Source organism: Asterias amurensis, chromosome 14 (genome assembly GCF_032118995.1).
Source record: "Asterias amurensis chromosome 14, ASM3211899v1".
NCBI lineage: Eukaryota > Metazoa > Echinodermata > Asteroidea > Forcipulatida > Asteriidae > Asterias > Asterias amurensis.
In genome coordinates, this window is record NC_092661.1 from 16,237,892 (window position 1) to 16,259,323 (window position 21,432).

At 39.6% G+C, this 21,432-nt stretch overlaps 1 protein-coding gene across 2 annotated transcripts; it reads right to left on the minus strand.

Moving 5' to 3' along the window:
* Window positions 1-243: 243 nt before the first annotated feature.
* LOC139946845 (uncharacterized) lies at window positions 244-20,034 on the minus strand. 2 transcript variants are annotated; one of them, XM_071944582.1, is made up of 8 exons: window positions 19,854-20,034; window positions 17,276-17,870; window positions 13,555-13,892; window positions 12,651-12,971; window positions 11,258-11,830; window positions 9,339-9,366; window positions 7,268-7,480; window positions 244-4,957 (listed from the first exon to the last, which is right to left on the minus strand). In XM_071944582.1, the coding sequence occupies exons 2-8, from the start codon at window positions 17,808-17,810 to the stop codon at window positions 4,302-4,304; spliced, it is 2,664 nt and encodes an 887-aa protein (XP_071800683.1). In that variant the 5' UTR covers window positions 17,811-17,870; window positions 19,854-20,034; the 3' UTR covers window positions 244-4,301. The 2 variants fall into 2 exon arrangements, with proteins under 2 accessions (XP_071800683.1, XP_071800682.1); XM_071944581.1 differs by having other exon boundaries at window positions 7,262-7,480.
* Between the last annotated feature and the right edge of the window lie 1,398 nt (window positions 20,035-21,432).

The following is a 21,432-nucleotide window of genomic DNA, read 5'->3' on the forward strand; positions in this document are numbered from 1 at the left end:
TAGGGCCACAATTGTTCTTGCAGCAAAGGGCACCACCACAGCAAAAGCAAGCAGTACCAAAAGCAATTGAAAATGGTGTCTCGACTAAACAGAGAAGCATTTGAGGCAAATATGTAAAACATTACTACATCCTAACTGATGTCTGACAAGCAATTTTGCTCGTTACTCTTGACCAAATGATACGAAAATAAACCCTTTACCAGTTAGATTTGAATAATGTCTGGTACAATGGCTTGTTTTATGTAGTCGCAAGTTACCACTGAAACACAGTCAGTTTCCCTTGTGAATTGTTGCTTGGTATTTGATATAAAAGAATGCATCCCCTAAAGGCAGTGGACACTATTGGTAATTACTCAAAATAAATATTAACATGAAACCGTATTTGTTAACGAGTATTAAATGGGGAGCTGTTGATGGCATAAAACATTGTGAGAAACAGCTCCCTCTGAAGTAATGTAATTTTCGAGAAAGAAGTAATTTTCCACGAATTTGATTTTCGAGACCTCGGATTTAGAATTTGAGGTTTCGAAATCAACCATCTAAACGCACACAACTTCGTGTTATAATAAGGGTGTTTTTTCTTTCATTATCGTGCAACTTCGACGACCGGTTGAGATCAAATTTTCACAGGTTTGTTATTTTATGCATATGTTGAGACACACCAAGTGAGAAGACTGGTCTTTGACAATTACCAATAGTGTCCAGCGCCTTTAATCAAAGAGTGACACATGAACTGAAAGACAACTCAAGAATACACTTACACAGAACAATGTTTGATACATGAACATGCATCACAAGCATGACAAGTTAGATGGACGGCTGAAACGACAGGTCAAAAAATAAAGTTGTCGAGAGCAAGATGTGAAGAAATTTTTGTGTACTGGAGCTGTATCATTTGACAGAACCCCCCGAGTAAATGGTCATGTAATTCTGTGAATATCTTCCAGAACATTTTACTGCTCGAAAACTAATCTTAATGTTTCCTTTCTTTTAGCTTATTGAGACTCAAATAAATTAAACAATGACAAAATATGATCAGGGTACAAATTCTGGTGGAAATCCACAAGAACGCTGGGCATGTAACTCATAACTTTTACCGGCCATAATGTTTGTTTCACATGACCAGATTCAAAATGGAAAAAAAAACAGTGACTAGTTGATGAAGACTCTGGAGATCATCAACTTTCAATGATTATCATCACGCAGTAGACTATACATAAAACAGGCTTTTACATTGCACTCAAATTCCACACCACACATATCCATTTTGTACCAACAACAAAAAAGCCATCTACCTAAATTTTTGTTTTTATTGACAATAAGAGTTCACCTCCCGAAAAATAACTTGAAAGTGACGACGGTGGAATTGCAGTAACACACAAAAAGAAAGTAATGATAAATATTGTCGTCTAGTTACTGAATCACAATTTCTTGATTGGTGCAATTCATAATCATAGACGTTAAACCAATGTTTGTATGAGAGAGATTGGCTGTTGCCAGCTTGGTGTTTATATCCCCTTGTGGGTGGGAGTTTGCCGAGTTCCCTTCATGGGAAGATCATCTAAACAAACAAACAAACAAACAAACAAACAGATAGTTCTGTGGAATGTTCTTTTAAAAAGGCAGCACATTTTAAAACTCAAACTTAACACATGTAATGGAGACTTCCAACAACCCTACGCAAACTGTTCAAATTTAACATCACTTTTTAATATCATGTACAATGATAGTGAAACAGTGTTTCTTTTTTAATCACAAATTGGTGATCAGCATAACTTAAAGGAACATCACAGATCTGGTTTTGCTAACAAAACAGTTGCTGCTAGTGAAAGCACTTTATGTTATCCACCAAATACAATTGACAAACCTGTAGAAGTAAACTTTCCCTTGAAACATGTTTTTCAGAAACGAGTAAAAACAATTAGTTTTGATCTAACAAGTCCACAGGTTTATCTTTGATTGATTGGTTTTTTTGAGAGAAGTTTCCACTAAATATGCCTTAAAAAAAAGCCTGTGAGATTCTCAAATTCTCAGACAGTTATGAAAGTCAGTGCTCAGATTTAGACAGGGGAAACTTCCATTCAGGAATTTTATGTAAGTTCATTATCTTTCTTATTTCAATTGCAGTAACAGAAATTAGCAATAACAACGTTGGTGCTATTTTCTCTACTTAAACAGTATTTCAGACGAATAAATATTTCTTTAGGGAGTGCTATCATCAGGGGTGATAGTCATTACTAGGAAAAAGTCTGAAACTTGCATACAAATTTAAAGGTATGTTGAAATGATGCAATTTGTACCGTTTGGTAACCCCTGGGGTTATAGATTTCCAGGAGCTTTTGGAAACAGTATCCAAAGCACTAGAGAAGTTGACCAATAAGCAGGATTTCTTTATTTGTGGAAACAATTATTGTCTGATTTTCTTCACCAGGCCGACATAAAAAATCTGAATTCAGCTAGTAATATGAACAATCTCGTCCATATATTATAGAATGACCTTTTGCTTTCGTCTTGGTAATGACCAACCTTACTCTGTCTTTAATAAGGGAATAAAGGGGTAGCGACGAGTTCTTCAACGGCCGTTTAAAGTCGGCAGGGTTGGCGGCCGTGTGATAAAGGCCCGTGCCGAAGGCGCAGGCCTTTATCGCATAGCAATGACCCTGCAAGGTTTTAAATGGACGTTTAAGAACGAGTCACTACTCTTTTATTCCCATTCATATATTCCCTTTTGTTAAAAAACGTTTAAAAATACAGTTATTGACACTTTAATAATTGAAAATTTGAGGTTTGAAATATTTTTTTCCAAAACTTTGTGAAGAATCTGTTCGATGCACGTGGGTAGTGTGTACGCGCGCTTAGATTTACGCGTTACTATAGCTATGAATTGCGTTCTGCGTATCCCCACGTGACGCGCTCTCCACCAGTAGGAGTAGAGAAACTGTCTGGGGTATTTATAAAAACAATGTTAAAGACGCTGTTATTATAAAAACAATTAATTTGATTTCTCATGATTGAAATATAGGAAGAATTGTCCCTTTTTGAACGCCCAGAATTAACTCAGCGCTGCAGAAACTGACAGCAATATCTTGAGGAAAAAGAAAAATGTTTGGTCCATGATTAAAGTCTTACAGTTCATTCACTCGAACAGCTGGAATAGTCACGCATTATTCATTTGGTGTCAAGAAGTTTAAGTCATCAAAAATATTTTTAAAATGCAATCTATTCAGTTTATGAGACCAAAATGTTTCCTCGAAACACCAGCTCTTCCACATTGTATTGAAATACATGGGGTACATGTATATGGTAAACAGATTTAGCAGGGGCCAATTTCATAGAGCTGCTTAAGCAAAAAAATTGCTTAAGCACGAAAATAGCTCGCTTATTTTACACATGTTACTAGCCCGAATTTCATGCCATATACATTGCTTGTGACTGGTATTAAGCTGTTGTTTACTTAGCATTACAATTGAGTGGAGTCTTGGCCGGTAATCTGATTTTACTAAACAAGTATTTTTTTGCTTAAGCAAAATTTTGTGCTTAAGCAGCTCTATGAAATTGGGCCCTGTACAATGCACAACAAAAATAAAGTGCCTGTCACTGAATAAACCCTCCTACTTTCTACCCTTCCGTTCAAAATCATCCACTGTGGTTTTGAATGCAGGCCTGATACAACAGTGAGGCAAAATTCATCCCCCCCCCCTTCCTGGACCCAGCCCCACCCCCCCCCCAAAAAAATAATAACTGGGGTCTTCATAAATAATTATGTCGCAAGCTGGCATCTGTAGCGAGATTATGGATACTATTTTGTGATGGCACGAGCTTAAAGTTCACACAAGAAAAAATTAGGAATACAATTTTTGTATTGTTTTGTGTCAAGACGTCTAGATCGAAGAGGGGATCCACACCCACTGGGCCCACGCCTGGATCTGTGCCTGACAACCCCCTCGCAGATAAATGGTTTCAGGTAGTAAGTCAACTTGCTGGAAAATGTTTCCGAGTTTTGGAGGGTTAAGTTCACAATTCTGGTAGTTGGCATATCAAATTATTCTCTCTGTACATACAAAGAACTGCCAATAAATGTAAAGCTACTTAGTATAACAAAATGTGTTCACCATGATCATTTTATACAGTACAAGAAATACCACAAAATTTTGATCAGTGATTTTAGTTGATCCCAGCCCCGCCATTTACAAACAGTACGCTGCGGATATAATATATTCATAAATAATATATATCTATACATGTATAATACACAAGGTTTTTTTTTTTAGTTACAGTGTAAAAATGAGACAGGAATCTTTTCACAGGATGACTTCTTCAATGTCGTCGATATCATCTAAGCTGTCGTGTGACATGTTGCCAGGAGCTTTTGAGTTGCCGGCAGCTCTGTTTGTTGGACTGCTTGCAAATAGACCACCGGTAGGATTCGAACCTCGGCCAGTGTCAACCTTCTTCTCCCACGGATAAGAGACCGGTTTGGCTTTGGTGGACGACGTAAACATGTTCTTGTCGTCGTTGAATGAGGATTTGGCAGCTTTTTCCTCGTCTGCGTTGTTCCCAAAAAGATCCGCCATGAGGTCCGCCTTTTTGTTGGTGTCGTTTTTGGTCCCAGCTGGCTTTGGTTTTGAAAAGAGATCCCCGCTATCATCGTCGTCATCGTCAAAGAACGACTTCTTCGGGGGTTTGGGCTGTGCCTTCGGCGCTGTGAACGTCGGCGCGTACCCTCCGAAGGTCGTCGCGTTATTGGCTTTCTTTCCCTGGTTCCCATTAGCCAGGGCGCCATCCGGATGGGATGGCATCCCGTTGTGGAGGTTCTCGACCGGCCGAGTGAAGTTGTAGTTCTTGCGACTCCTGCCAGAGTCGGGCTTGGCACCCTCATCGATGTCCTTCATCCTGGCCAGTAATAGATCTTTCTTGCGACGCTCCTCGGCGAGTCGATCTTCCTCTTTCTGTTTGTCTGTTCCGATCAAAAGAAAAAGAAGAAATTTAGACAAGTGTTGTATAAAAATATGAAATAAACTGCAAATATCTGATAATACAATGTTGATTTAAAACTACAAGTCACAAATAAAGATACCAATAAAAAACACTAGGCCTAAGACAATAATTTATTAACAATTTCATTCTTCAATAAGAAGTGATAAGATCCTGTGGTATGAGGGGGGAGGAAGCATTTACAATAACATGAGAATCATAGCCTTGACTCAAGGCTGTTGGCGTAGTGTGCCCCGGCGCGGCACGATTCGGCAGTCTGCACGCTATGCATACACGAATAATGTACATGTATACAGTACATTGTATGTAAAGTACATTGTACAGCGAGAACAGTATAGCGAAGTCGTGAGTACGGTCGTGTCTTTCTACTTTCAACCTCGCACACGTGGTTCAAGTTCTCATGTACCGTACGTGTACCATACAGATGGTAATGTGTATGTACAGTAGGTATGTGTGTGTACATACACTGTACACGTATTATATGCACTGTGTTATGAATCGGGGGTGCGCTGGCGAAATTCAGTGATGGGGACTGGGATTTTGCAGGTCGCGGCTGGCTGAACCATTGCTGACAAAACGATCTAAAACAAAAATAAAAATGTAAGGATGCATGTTATTGAATTAATATCATTTCCAACTTGGTTAAATTTCCTCAAGGTGTATTTAGGAGTAGGAAGTACCAAGTACCTTTGAGTAACCTCTAGATAGATAGATAAATAGATAGACAGATTACAAGAGACCGATCCATTAAGCCCCGCCCCATTACGTACTGACCAATCACAACCCATTGCACAACAAAAAGTCTGACAAATTAAGGTCCAAAATGTGTGCGCGTATGCTTGGCGCATGTGGCAGAGTCGTGCAGAAAAGCATTGGAGAGGCGCACGTGTTCTTGCTCACACATGGCCGTGGGCGGAGCCTAATGGATCGATCTATTGTATTATCACTCACTGGGGAAGTTAAAATGGCCTTGATAAAGAACATCATACAAATACAATACAAACAATCAGTAACAAAAGGATACTAATATATTTCAAAGAACTTATTACCCTCGACACTAGAGAAGAGGTTTCAGTTACAAAGAGGAGTTAATTACAAATTGTATGTGTGCTCCCTCCATGCTGAAAAGGAGATGGAAAAGAATAAGTCAAAAAATACACACACAAAATGAAAATGCGGTAGTATCAATCAATCAATCAATCAACCGCAGAGACAGCAAGAGTCTGTCACGCCGATCTCCTGTGTCCACGTCCTACAGCCTCATGTAATAATATGTAAATTAAGAAAGTTGCATTATAGGCACATGAAAATAGAGGGGGCACTTCATACCCCTACATAAACAGAGCTACACATTTCCATCTTGCAACCAGGGAGATTCCTACAGCAATAAGGGAGATATTTAAAATTGAATTCAACATAATGGGGACAAAGTTTCCATAATCAGAGAGTTTTACAAATTTATTCATCAGAACATGGAAAGATTGGTTTATTTTCAGGGAACTCTCAGCAGAATCGAGGAGAAGTTGGCATCTCTGAATAAAGAACATAGTCAATTCAATTCAATTCAATTATTAACTTCAACAAATAATAATTGTTATACTTTGAGTTTATAGTACATACATTTTTTGATGGGCAACAAGCTTCAAGACATAAATGCACAACAACGTATTTTGGTCAATAGTAATACTATGTGATCTCTAATCTAATGCTTATTTTGTGCAGGGCAAGCATGATTTGAGCTTGATGATGACACAGAATAATACGAGCAATGATAAAACTATAACCCCAGCTTGACCTTCAATAATCAACTGACTATTGTCGCAATGTACCGTTTACATTTGAATTCCTCAGAATACAGAGACAGTTGCTTTGTCAAATGGTTCGGGGCAAGCCTTTGCATAACAACCTCCATAATATGAGCAAACCCTGGTATCGTTGTGTATTGGTGTTCACCGTCTCTTACGTAACTACGCAAAAGCTTGCCCCTAATCATGTGACATAGCAACTGTCTCAATAGTCTAAGGAATTCAAATTTAGGTGGTAACTTGGGATCAAGCACATCATTGTACCAGACAATATTCAAATCTAACACGCAAATGGCTTACTGAAAAACACAAGACAGCTGGACTTGTCTGGTCATGTTTCTGCCGGCCCGACACTTAAATCACTCGCCTTTGGCCTGAGATTCAAAGCCCTATTTTTAAGTAGAGACAAGGAAGGAGGAATAAGGAGAAAAATTAGGAGAAAGCACTCCAGTCAAAATTACCCGCACCGCTGGAATCCGTTCCCTGGTTCCGCCCAGCCTCGTCCTTGCCTGAATTGCTACCGTCCCCTCGGGTATACTTGTGGAGATCTCTCACGCTGTTCACGGCAAAAGCGGGGCTGGAGCTCGCCGGTTTCGAGGCAGCCGCAGGTTTTTTGTCCCCGAAGAAGGGGACTTTGTCGTCATCCTCGTCTGAAGAGTAGTCAAGTTTGCGGGCTCGCTCTGTGAAGATGTCGGTCGGGGATGGTTGGAGGAGGAAGGATTAGATCATGTTAGCTAATAAGAGTCAAGGTAACTAATGAAAGTAGAGCTTAGATTTACACTGGACTACTAGCCCGAGGCCAGTGTATTTTGAGGCACACACATTTATTTAGGTTGATGAAGAGAGTAGAGCCAGTGCCCACAGTGCTTCAGTGAGACTGGTAATAATAATAATAATAATAATAAAGAATATTTATAGGGCGCCAAAATCCACCAAAATGAGGTGCTCAAGGCGCACAGGAGGGGGAACCACACACAGCAAGGAAAATAAGACAAATATACCAGTTACATATAGGCGAGATTAAACAAAGTGGTTTTCAACTTAACCTTGAAAGTATTGATAATAGAAATATTGCGGATTTGTAGAGGCAAGTCATTCCAGAGTGTGGGTCCAGCATGGGAAAAAGACCTATCGCCCCATGGTATGGTAAACTGGGAAAGCCACCAGTCTGTGCTCAATCGGAGACTTTTGGACAGTCCTTTTTTAACAGTTCTCGCCAGAAGTGCTCAGACCTACGCGTGCTATACCAGTTAATCTTAGAACTTGTCTTTGTACCACAATATTCAAATCTCTTCTCAAAACTTATCTTATGTCACAGGTTTTCGAGGACTAGTTTTTGTTGCGTCTGTTTTTCTTTGGTTTGTTTTTGTTTTGTTTGATGTTGGTTTTTACTGCGCCTTGAACACCCAGCAGGGTGGATACGTGTGCATTACAAGTCTTAATATTATTATTATTAATACTGAGCATTTGTGCGCATGCTCAGAGCTGCAAAAAAGGACCGCTGTTTGCTCTGCCAGCGTCTAAAAAGTCTCCCATTGCAATGGAATTTAGGCTACTGTTGGGAAAGAAAAGGTTTCCCAACCTTGGTCAATTTCTGCAGTGGCAATCTGTGGCACTGATCACCATACAATGACAGGAAAGTGCAGCATGGGTAACTGCACCATTAAGCTCCAAGCATAGACCTTCATCATGCCATCACCATCTTGGTCAAGTTCCCTGTTTCCATAACAGTAATGAATGCTAATATTCATTGCGCAAAAATGGCACCAGGCTATTATTTCGTCCAGCCTCAGTTTGGTTACAATGAGTTGGAATGGAGTAAAGTCAAGATGGCCACACCGTGATAAAGGTCTAGAGGAGAGAATTTGAGGCAGTTTGGAATTTGCACGAGTATGAGGTTCTATTCAGTGCACTACAAGTGTTACTAAGCCCAAGCTCTAGACTATTGATGAAAATGTGCATTTTTAATTAAAGACAGTGGACACTTTTGGTAATTGTCAAAGACTAGCCATCACAGTTGGTGTATCTCAACATATGCATAAAATAACAAACCTGTGAAATTTGAGCTCAATCGGTCATCGAACTTGCGAGATAATAACACGAAGTTGTGTGCGTTTAGATGGTTGATTTCGAGACCTCAAGTTCTAAACTTGAGGTCTCTAAATCAAATTCGTGGAAAACTACATGTACTTCTTTCTCGAAAACTATGGCACTTCAGAGGGAGCCGTTTCTCACAATGTTTTATACCATCAACCTCTCCCCAAGAAAGGTTTTATGCCAATAATTATTTTAAGTAATTACCAATAGTGTCCACTGCCTTTAAGGAGGGGCTCCAAAGTCAAATAAAGTTTTGTGATTCACTCATTTTGCAATAGGTAGAGTCCTCGTATAAGTTGGGGGAAAAAAAATCTTACACAACAATTTTGCAAATTTACCCTATATTTGATTGGAGTATCACAAAACGGAACTCGACCATGCAGCCCCCTTTAAATCATTTCACCAGCAGAAATTTGTAGAAATAAAAGAAACATATATTACCTTCTTCGTTTTTCTTCCGTTCTTTTTCCTGAGGGAAACAGAAGTGGGGAAAAAATAAACAAAATTTATAACAACTATAATTTGTGCTCAAATTTACTGAGCAATATAGTGCAGTGGTATACAGCAGCAGAATGGATTAGTCAAACATTTGTACAGCATCACAAAACAGTTCAAGGTATGTTGTTATTCTGTGTGGGGTGCAAGGGGAGGGGGGGAGGGGAGGAGGGTGCTTTGAAGTTTAAAGGAGAGGAACAAGGGGCAAGGTTTTTATTTGTGTGCAAACTCTGACATGTAAGGAGCCAAAACGTAGGGTTAGGATGTTTAACCAAAGCAGACAGTAACCACAACATTTGAGACATTCCTTTTTTCTAATTTTAGTCCCAGAAACTATCGAGGGAGAATGATTGGCATCCCTTTTGATGGTTGGAATGTTTCTTATCTTAATACCCTACAATTACATTATTGAAGAAAACAAAGGAGCTAAAATGGACCCCCCCCCCAAAAAAAAAAAACCAAAAAAAAACCCAGAGAGCAAAGTTACTCATTCCCCAAGAATACCTAAGTCTTATAGCGCACAGTACTCAGGATGCTTAGTATATGCATTTTTTCAGAAAGATAGGTCATTGAGGTTATGAATTCTGAAACCCAATTATGTAAATATAAGGGATAACAAGGTGCTACGACCTACTCAGCAGCCACTGCTAGGAACATCAGGGGGAACCCCTTCTCTTCTCTAAGTGTTACAAGGGATCTTTTACGTGCATTACACAACGCAGGGGACCAACGCTTTACGCCTCATCCTAAGGACAAAACAATTTTTTTTTAGTGTCTTGCTTAAGGACACAAGTGTAACGACTTTCGGACCCACACTCTATCAGAAACACCAGAGTTTGAGTCCGGTGTGCAAGTCCCCTAAAAAAGTTTCTTTCTTCTTTTCCAATCGGACAATCCAAACACTCTTTTGTGCACCCAGCCACTGCAAGACCAACACGGGTTACAGCACACCAAAGGAATACATCAAATCTTTACCACTTCAGTGGCCTCGGAATTGCCCTTGAGCCACGACGGACGATTAGTCATAACTTGAGGTTGCGTCCCATAGAAGTCATCTTCGTCACTGAAAGTTTTTGGAGTCGGGTCTGATGGACTAGACTCGGGTTCAACATTTTGAGTTGTGTTTTCAAGATTTTTGTTTTGTTGCCTTGAGCTCTCTTGCTCGGTGGTGGGCGATAAGAAACTGGGTTTGTAACTATCTGAGTTTTCATGAGCGGGTTTTGGGAATGTGAGCTTGGATTTCGCTGCCGGGGTTGAGTTTACGAAGCTCGGTTTGTATCCAGAGCTTTCTGGTTTAGCGCCAAAGAAACTGGGTCTTTTGTACACTGTTGGCTGTTGGTAAAAGGAAAGAATTTGGATAAGATATTGAGCGATTTTTATTTGAGATCAAGGTCAATCAAACAAACACTTGTACATACGCCTACTGAAGTAGTTTGAAAAACCAGGGCCCTATTTCATGACTCTGCTTATCGCCCGTTCAAATGTTCAAGTGCCAATTACTACGCTAGCTGTGTCAGCGAAGAATGCCTGGTACCGTAGACTATGCAACGCAGAAGCAAAAATTCCCTGCTAACCCGTGAAATACACTCGATTTCCCTGCTTTTGTAAGTAAGCGCAAACTCTTTGCTTACAGTAAGCAGGGCCATGAAATTGGCCCAGAGTTTGAGTCCAGTGCGCTTATCCGTTCAGCAGCGACACGCCAAATAGTTCCGTAACAATTTGTAAAATTAATATTACTTATCATCAGACAAATCTGAGCACTTTGTAAGATCTATCCAAGAAATTCGTCTGAAGTATTTTATGATGAGAAGTTTAGATTATTTTTTAGGTAGGTGGGGGGGTGGTTGGAGCAAAAGACCACAAACCTTTGCCTCCTCTTCTTGTTTCCTCTTTGCAGCTTCATCCTCGTCTCTTCTCCTTTGTCTCTCCGCTTCTTCACGCCTTCGCATCGCCTCAAATTCATTCTCTTCCTCCTCCTTCTTCCTCCGTTCCCTCTCCTCTCTCTCCTGCCGTTCCCGTCGCTCTTCCATCCTCCTCCGCTCCGCCTCCGCATTGTCGTTTGTCTCTTTCTTCCTCTCGAATCCCTTGTCGAGATCCCGGAGTATCTTCTCATGCTCTGAGAGCTCCTCGTCCTTCTGTTTAAGATCCGTGCCATGTTCCTTCTTCTCGTCTTCCGTTTTTACTTCCTTCCCTGCGTCCTTCGGGGATTTCACCCTGGACGCCTTCTCCTCTCGACGTTTCGCCTCCTCCGCAGAGAGCGCCCGTTGCTGCTTCTCAGGGGGTGGGCGTGGCACCTTGGGCTGCTCGGCTGTGGAGGTCGCCTTGCTCACCATGAGAGGCTTGAAGTTGGTCGGGGACACGCCCTGTTTCAGTTTTGTAGGCGGTTTGATGAGACGATTGCTGTAAATGTTTCGAACTTCAAGCTCTTTTTCTTTTTCCTGGCAACGAGAAGTAAACAAATCAAATTTTAAGAGTAATGTACTAGATGGGTAGAGCTGGCTTAACATTAGCAGACAGTGCTCATGTTTTTTGTAATCAACAATACACATGTACATGAAAAAAACAAGCAGATACGTTTTTCAAAAAAAAAAACACCAGGGAAACTGAGTAAATTTTAAATGATTTAGGGTTGAACAATGACAAATTGAATCTAAATAGAGTAGATCCCTTGGCTGATGCTTTCCAGGTTGTATCGTAAACTTGGGCATGATCCCTGGCTACACGACAGTTAATGGCTTCTGAATGGCACCCCCGACAACAGATTTTGGCATAATAGAGAGAACACCAACATACTTGTAGGGCTGGATAGCTCAGTTGGTTAAAAAAGCACCAGCACGATAATACGGAGAACATTAATTCAAATCCCGCTCCAGTAAATTTGTGTTTGTTTAACCCCAAATAATTTTGTGAAAATTATGGGACCATTAGAAAACAAACATTAGTATATAAAACTTATAATAATCGGTTTTTATTATAGCGCTGTACAAACCCGAAGGACATGTCAAAGCGCTTCAAACATTATGGTCACTGGGCCATTTAATTCATTCCTTAAAACCATCTCAGCTCCCTGGGGAGTATATACAGCCAGGCAACAAATATACGCTACTAAGCTAAATCAATCAAAAGAACCATCTCTGCCCTGACAGGTACCCATTTACCCCTGGGTTGGAGAGAAACAATAGTAACTAAGTGTCTTGCTCAAAGATGCAAGTTTCTAAACTGGGACTCAAATACACACTACATGTTTTTAACACTCACTCTGAGTTGTAGCTGATACCGTTCATTCTCCATCTCCAATCTCTCGATCTGACCCATCAGCTCTTGTTCCTTGGTCTGTCTCTCGTGGAGCTCATGTCGTTGGTTCTTCTTCATATTAGCCACGTAGCGTTCCAGATCCCTCACCGTCTTGTCTCGTTTCTCGACTTTCTCCTCCATACGCTCGACTCGGCGCTGGAGCTCGTGCCTCTCCAGTAGACCCTTGTCTTCGGCAACACCCTTGATGCGTTTCAGCTCGTCTTGGGTCTGATTGAGCTGCTCGTCCTTGTCCTTTATACGGCGATCTCGGTCTTTGTCGCGCTCCTGTTTATGACAGAAATTTGTCCATTAGTTTAGTTCTCATGTGTTAAGGCATGTATGAACCAAATTTTGCTTATTGTTTGGCAGCCCTATTAAAAAAAATTGCATTAGAAGTCAACACAAAACTTCAGGCTACACCTAGGCCATGCTGAAGCATGTGTTACAGGCACTAGACACTATTGGTAATTACTAAAAATAACTGCTAGTATAAAACTTACTTAGTAACGAGGATATGTTTTCTTTAATTATTCACTTGCAAAGTCTTCTACACAGATTGAGTCCAAGTTTGCACAGATTTGTAAGTGTATGCTTATTTTGGTTTACACCGAATGAAAACACTGGTCTAAGAGAAAACTGGTCTGTGACAATAACTAAAGGTGTCCAGCCGTCAATTTCACAAAGAGTTAAGACTCGTCTTATCTTGAGTTTTACTTGAGTATTAAAGGACGAGTAACTCGTCCTAACTAAGGATTAATCTTAAGGTCTGCATGCTACAGTGCAGGGTTGGGACTCGTCCTAAGACTCTTAAGTTAGGAAGAGTTTTGTGAAATCGACAGCAGTGCCCCTAAATCTTGCTACAATTTACCTGATACTTGCGTATTCTACGACGCATGCTATCCAGCTCTGCGCTGTGCTTCTTTAGCATCTGCGGCAGCTCGCTCTCCTCGGCATCGTACTTGGACAGCGCCCTCTCTTGTCGGCGCTGGAGCTGCTTCAGGAGTTTGTTCTCCCGCATCGTCTCATCGTGCTCCTGCTGCAGCTGGTTGAACTCGTTGCGGAGCCGGCTGATGGTGTGTCCCTTGGCGGAGAGCATGCGTTTTTGCACCTCGGTGTTGCGGGGTGAGGCCTGGCTGCTCGCTATGCTGTTGGAGCGTTTGGTGTTGTTGGCGGCAGCGGGTTTCTTGATCGGGGTTTTCTGGAAAGCTAATCAAGATAGCGGAATGTTATTAATACTAGTGTTCTGCACAATAAATGCAGAAATTAACCAAGATGAAATAGATTGATTTAAAGAAAGGTGCGGATATCATTCACAATTTATATTTTTAACAATTTACATTGGGCAAGTCCTGACGTACAATCTCTTCACTTTTGCCACAAAATCTAAATGGATTGAAGACCATAACCATATTGCATTCTCGGGTACATTAAGTACAAACTGTTCAAAAATTAAAAATGTTACACTTACAGGCCCATTTTAAAACCATTCATAGCTCTTTACAGAAACTATTTTACTTAATGTTGACGTTGACTTCATTAAATCCTTCAAAAAAAATTAAATCCACAAATAAAAAAATAAAATATAAAAATATAAACAGCAATAACTTTTAATTGTCTTCTGGTTTTTTTAAAAAGTGTTTTTCATAAATTGTCAAGTAATAATTCACAATGCAAACTGACCGGACTAAATTTTAAAAGATTTAAAATCTGTCATTATGAGCAAATTCCTAACGGGGCTTCAAATAGTCAGACAGAGCAAAAGCCATAGTTTAAAAAAGGGCCATTAGGCACTTTCACAAAAACAACACAAAGCTGGAAATACAACCCTTGCCATTTACCTCTGTGTGCATCCAAGTAGCACAACAGCAATCAAGGGTCAGGGGACCAGGCTTTTTTTTTTTCTACCAGCCTCCGTTTGGTAATCAAGAAGTGTCGTGGCCGAACGGTTAAGAGCACCGAATTCAAACTCTGGTGTTTCTGATCAGCAGAGTGTGGGTTCGAATCCCTAGCCATGACACTTGTGTCCTTTAAGCAGGACACTTTTCAAACCATTGCTTCATCCTTCGGATGGGACGTACATGCAAAGCCGTTGGTCCCATGTGTTGTGTAACGCATGTAAAAGAACCCAGGGGTGGATTTCACAAAGAGTTAGGACTAGTCTTATCTCGAGTTAGGACCAGTTACTCGTCCTAACTTAGGACTATCCATGTAATTTGTATATCTCCTAGGACTAGTCCTAAGTTAGGACTGGTCCCAACTCTTTGTGAAATCCACCCCAGTGCACTTATCGAAAATAGAAGGGGTTCGCCCCAGTGTTCCTGGCTGTGGCTGCTGCATAGCACCTTGTAAACCCTTAAGGTGCTAAATAATTGGGTCTCAGAATTCATCACTGCAATAACCTATCTTTCTGAAAGTTTGTATACTCCGGGCCTTGAGTACATGTACCTTGTTTGGTAGATACATGCGCTATATAAGACTTTGATATTATTATTATTTTAATATTAAGATGGGTGCCACCCAAAATTCTAACCAATCATTCTCCCCTTTATTACATGCGTCACCAGAAAAATACCAAGCCCATGTTGGAAATCAATGAATAACAAATCAATAAAAATGTAACTACATGTAGCACAGCCGATTAAGGCCAAATAACAAACATTAAAAACATGTTTGTAAATAGCATCCTCATTTTTTTGAAAAAAAGGAAGGAGGAGGGCCTTTTATTTTTTTATTTTCTTGTTAGTTTTAAATGGCCACCCCACATTTTTTAATACAAACAGTTGGGCTATTTTTCAAATATGTTTTTTTTTTGCTGAGATTGTTAAATTTATATAAATTCTTTATTTTCATAACAAAAATAGAATATAAAAAAATTCAGGAAAAAAAAAGAAGGTCGGCCTCTAAAAAGGAAGCGGGCGGGGATGCTAAACATGTTCTTAATTTTTTTGGCCTTACAAGTATTAGTAGTACTGTTAGATGCTCTGGGCGCCTTTCGTGCGTACACGTACGTGATGAAGACCAGATGTCCACACACGCTTATCTTCATGCCGGTCTCTTAATTACACGAATTACATTCGATACAATGCGACCTTGCCTGCATAACATCAGATACATACATCTTCATTCAGCTCCGTCACCAAGGCAACAGCCAACCAAAGGAGGAAGTCAGACCCAATAAAGAAACTTGCGCAGCAATGACAAACAGAGTACTTGCAAATGGAGGCATAATGAAAAACACATCTAGATGTTTGTATCTGGACTTTCTTACTGCCTGTCTTAAACATTCATGAATGAAAAGTGACATTGTATCAAAATGACATGAGATGTGAGGCAGAGGAGTGTACAGCATTTGTGAGCGTTGAAATTGCATACACCATGTATATCAAACTCTAATTACATGTAGGAATAACATCAATAGTAACACAGCATTGTTCTTACATGCACAATTTTTTTTGTCTGGCTTTGCGAGTCTATGCAATTTTTGTGCTAAAACAGCAGCCCTAAAATGTTGGGCCCTGGCCTGCATATCAGGGACTAAGACCACATAAAAAAAAAAAATTGTTGATCGTCCCTGTCTGACCGTTCAAACACCCCCCCCCAACCCCATTTTTTTGTTTTTTTATTTTACCCATGTCTGGATATCTCTTTATACTTTTACTAATTTACTGCCCAGACTTTTCAGATGATTTTTCTTTTTCACAATGTAAAGGTTTGAAAAGATATTTAAAGAAGGTTTTTATTCATGTTGGCAAAGCATGAACAATTCTTCAAATATTTACTTGGGCTACACTTTGCTTAGTTGTTTGAAAAAGTTCACAGAAAATGTCATCCAGGAGTTAAATCTGTTTGACAAAACTATTGAATACATCAAAAGCACACAAACCCTCTGTTTTAGAGTGATTGTGATGATTTCTTTATTCTTGATTTTATATTTGGCATGTCAACAAAACTAAAAAAAAAAAAAAACTTCTTCCCTCCCCCATCTGCCTGCCCCCCCCCCCAAAAAAGGACGATCAACAATGTTTTTATTATGTGACCCAGTTTCATAGTTGTAAGCACAGACATTTGTGTAGCACAGAAAACTCCAAGTCTGTAATTCTCGCTGTTGAGAATTTATATTGTTTTAATGTTTTCTCAAAAAGTAAAGCATTTCATGGAACTATATTTCAAGAAATGTCTTTAACCATTACCTTCTGTAAACCCTATAAGTTATTTGTAAATCTGTGAACTTTTTTTATTCTGTACCGAAAGGGTCCAATGACTTTAAACATTTCTTTTCAAAAGTTGGTCCCTCTGTTTAGACATCGGAGTAGATATTATGCTCACTCAGGCAGAATAATCCCAAAAGAGAAACGTTACTGACAGTAACACTTCTCAGATTCTAAATTTTGGGATGTAAAAACTAAATGTGTTTTTACATAACCACATAACTTCGATGAGAAAGATTTTCAAAATAATTCTTTATTCAATCGAAAGCTCCTGTAGGCTTCTTAAACCAAAACCTCTTACTTCTAGTAAAATTACGAGTTATTACCAAACGTACCCTTTTAACTAAGCTGACTTAGTCTATTCCCACAAACAAATCTCACCTTTCTTATTCCGGTTGTTTTTGGCGCCATAGTTTGAGCTTCCTCCATGGCTCCTGATTGTTGATCTACTATCGTGACTTGTACTGCTATTAAACCTAGTCGTCGTGTCCCCGCTACTTCTCTGCACTGACCTCACTCTTCCCTTCCTGCTCGGCTCCTTCCTCACGGGTGACCCCTTGCGTGAGTCTTGATCCGAGTCTTCCGAGTTGAAGGAGTCCGAGTAGTCTGGCGACCTGTACGGGCTCCTATACGGGGACCTTGACCGAGATCGGGAACGCGACGGCGAGTCGTCGTAACGACGAGACCGTACCGACTTCTTATTCGACATGATTGAGTCTGATGATTTTGCGGAGAAGTTCCCAGAGGTTGAAGGGGTTAGGGATTTGATTCTTGGTGTATGCTTACTGACGGGGTCTTCATCGACAGGGGACTTGCCGCGGTCATACGCTCCTTTTAAGTATGGGCTGCTGACTTTATGATTGTCCTGCTCCCCGTCCGAGTCGAAGAAGGAGTCATTATCGTAAACGGCAGTCATCACTCAGGTTGGAGTTGTCCCTTTGACGTTTCTCAGCTGATGTCTTGATTAGGAGTGAACCTTGATAGAGTAAAAGGAAAGATGATATATTTTGTAATTCATTCTTGAGTTTTGGTCATAATCAGTCTCCCGTAATCATTGGGACCCACTAAGTGCGCAAGTTTGTTTCCTTCACGCGTTAAAGGCAGGGCAACTACTTTTAGTTATTACTCCACAAGTTAAAGATGCTAAGATTTTTGACGCAAACATTAAAAAATTGATTTGTTTTTTTAGTGTATGGTATTTCAAAGAGTATCACCTGCTCTAACAAAAAAAGTTAAACTTTTACTTTTAATGGTCAGGAACCATGACAAAAGATTCATTACACAAGATTAAAGACACTGGACCCTATTGGTAATTGTCAAAGACTACATGAGAGTCTTCACAGTTGGTGTATCTCAACATATGCATAAAATAACAAACCTGTGAAAACTTGAGCTCAATCGGTCGTCAAAGTCGCGAGATATTAATGAAAGAAAAAAACACCATTGTCGCACCATGGTCACACAAAGTTGTGTGCTTTCAGTTCAGATGGGTGACTTCGAGACCTCAAATTCTAAATCAGAGGTCTCAAAATCAAATTCGTGGAAAATTACTTCTTTCTCAAAAATTACGTCACTTCAGAGGGAGCTGTTTCTCACAATGTTTTATACTATCAACCCCTCCCCATTAATCGTAATCAAGAAAGGGTTTAAACAAATATTTTATGATAATAATTATTTTGAGTAATTACCAATAGTGTCCATTGCCTTTAAATCCATGTTCTCAGAATGTCTGCCATGATTTTTTAATTTTAAAGTGGTAAAGATTGGGCAAATGTAGTGAATCGTCTGACAATAATTGTCCAAATTGCCTCTTCAGTTGTTTGTCTATGACTGTCGGTAAGATGGATGGTTATGATTATCGCAACTAGTGAAAATGCATGAGATGCTTGTGTAGATTCCAGGTAGTATCTTCACTTTTGTTTGATTACAATTCACAATAATTGTTTGCACAGCCACAGTACTGACACTGTACAAAAAAAACGCCCAGTTTGGTTTTAGCCAAAAATGCTGGCAAAATACCGGATAACTTTCCGTATGGCGCCACCACTTTTTCACTCATTTTTACAAAAAGGGATATATCAATCAGGTTAATTAGATACTATATTATTTTATTTCGAATGAAAAAGTGGTGGCGCCATACGGAAACTTTTCCAAAATACCTTGCAAAGGTACGCAGTGTCCAGGGTACGAAGTGGCAAAGGTACGAGGTGTCCTGACAACATAATGGCAAGTTCGCAAGTAAAAAGTGTGAGATTTGCAAGCCACTTCAAAATCAAATATTTTTTTTAAAACAAAATACAAACAGATGCTGTCAGTGTCAACTCAATGTCAGTTGTCAGCTTTTTACTCCTCTAAAGTGTTAGTGCCACCACCAGTCTGCCAGTCCATGACTTACATTTACAGAGTGACAGAGTGTCACTGTTTCTGTTCAGTGACAAGTCATGCCACATTGAGTATTGACATATAAAATAATAACGTTTTGGATAACTTTCCGTATGGAGCCACCACTTTTTCACTCCTTTTTACAAAAAGAGATATCTCATTGAGGTTAATTTGGTACTATATTATTTCACATCGAATTATAAAGTGGTGGCGCCATACGGAAACTTTTCCAACTTTTTGATTTTGAATGTGATCATGATCATGATGATGGCAAAGAAAAAATGCGTTGTATTTGCATGATTTGGACTGGTGTATCATCATTATTTAAACTTCAAATCAAAGCTGCAAGCAAGGTAGTAAATCATTAATTTTATTAAAAAATAGCCAACTCTCAGTCAAAATCGTCACTGCACATTATCAAACATGAAATATTAATTATTAATGAAGATAGACCGATGTACTTCTGCACAAAATAAACATTACATTCGATTCGAAATTAACTTCTTTGCATTCGCTTTTTCTGATTTGTACGAAAGTTAAGACAAAAATAGGCTATACAAATTGAAAGTCATATTACCTGGCAACATTTGACGTGCATTATCAGCCACATTGGTATTAACAAATTATGAATTGTTTATATCAAAGAATGACAGTTTTATTAGCCATGTTTTATCTCGCAAAGTCGCACATTGAAGAAAATCACTGAAGCTGTTTTTGCTCGTTGAGGAATGGCATGCATTGCGCGAGCGCTGTTTACTTGCTATGGAGATTGTCTGGAACGAGAAAACAATTGACCACTGGTCACAAAACATTCCGTAGGATTTGTATGTGTATGTTACCGAGTACCAGTGAAACGTCATCGAACAAAGCGCCTGCTACGCGATGGGTTTTGTTGTTTATAAGTTAGACAGAGAGAATATCCATTAAAATAGTATACCCAATACTAGACGTCTAGGAGCCAGACACTCATGGTGCTTTAAATCCTCAGAGCCTATGTGATAAAGTGAGAAATTCTGAAAACATGGCTTGACAGCATAGAGCTAGACTTGGCAGACATCCCAAAATATCGATCTTTAAAAAAATCATGGATAAAGAAAATATTTCTGGATGATACGGATAATAAATCTTAATCCTATTCGGTTGTGTTGTATCTCCCACCATAATTCTTCACAACTTTTAAAAGGAAAATATTCACCCCCCCCCCTCCAAAAAAAAAAAAAAAATGATTGGAGAAAGGGAATTTGGGCACATATAAGTTAGTAGTAATTTTCTCCAAAGTCAAATGACATGACTTGGATATGGGAAGGACATGTGGTGTGAAATTCCTTGATAGCCTAGAATGGACCAACCATTTCACTTAATCTAAGAGGTTGGTCATATCTCATAATCAAGATTGTTTTTTTTTTTTGTTTTTTTTACAGGGTTATGTAATGAAAAGTCACTTAGATGTAAACATATCGCGATCGACATAGGCTACGCACAGCTATATAATAGACGTCTTAACCTCCCTCCTCACGCATGGCATTGTACAGTGGGAGTGTTTTTGAAAACAGTTCTATCCTATCATTGCTGCATGGTAGCTGCGCCGGTTAAATAGTGGGAGTTAAAAATTGATTTGTTATAAAATGTTACAAATATTCCACTCAGGGATTTTAGGGGTGAATTAAAAATAGTTAATAATTGATACAACCATTAAAGGAACAAGTTGCCTTGGATCGGTCGAGTTGGTCTTTGAAAAGCGTTTGTAACCGTTTTTTATAAAATGCATATGGGTAGAAAGATGTTACAAAAGTAGAATACAATGATCCACACAAACATGCCTCGAAATTGCACGGTTTTCCTTTTACCTCGTCGACTAACACGTCGGCCATTTATGGGGGTCAAAATTTTGACTCCCATAAATGGCCGACCGTGTTAGTTCGCACAGTAGAAGGAAAACCACGCAATTTCGAGGCAAACTTGTGTGGATCATTGTATTCTACTTTTAAAACATCTTTCCAACCATATGCATTATATACAAAACGGTTACAAACGCTTTTGTTTTGACCAACTCGTCCGATCCAAGGCAACGTGTTCCTTTAACGTACGAAAAGTAGGGGTGCTATAGCACATTCTAGCACCCCTTCGCTTTGGGTAGGGGTGCTCATTTGCAACAA

Excerpts from the sequence above, each read along its gene's own strand:
- LOC139946845 (XM_071944581.1), bottom strand. The coding sequence starts at position 17,810 with ATGACTGCCGTTTACGATAATGACTCCTTCTTCGACTCGGACGGGGAG. Across the intron at positions 12,972-13,554 it reads GTAGAATACGCAAGTATCAG|GAGCGCGACAAAGACCGAGA; the intron begins GTAAATTGTAGC and ends TGTCATAAACAG. Across the intron at positions 4,958-7,261 it reads AACGGATTCCAGCGGTGCGG|ACAAACAGAAAGAGGAAGAT; the intron begins GTAATTTTGACT and ends TGATCGGAACAG.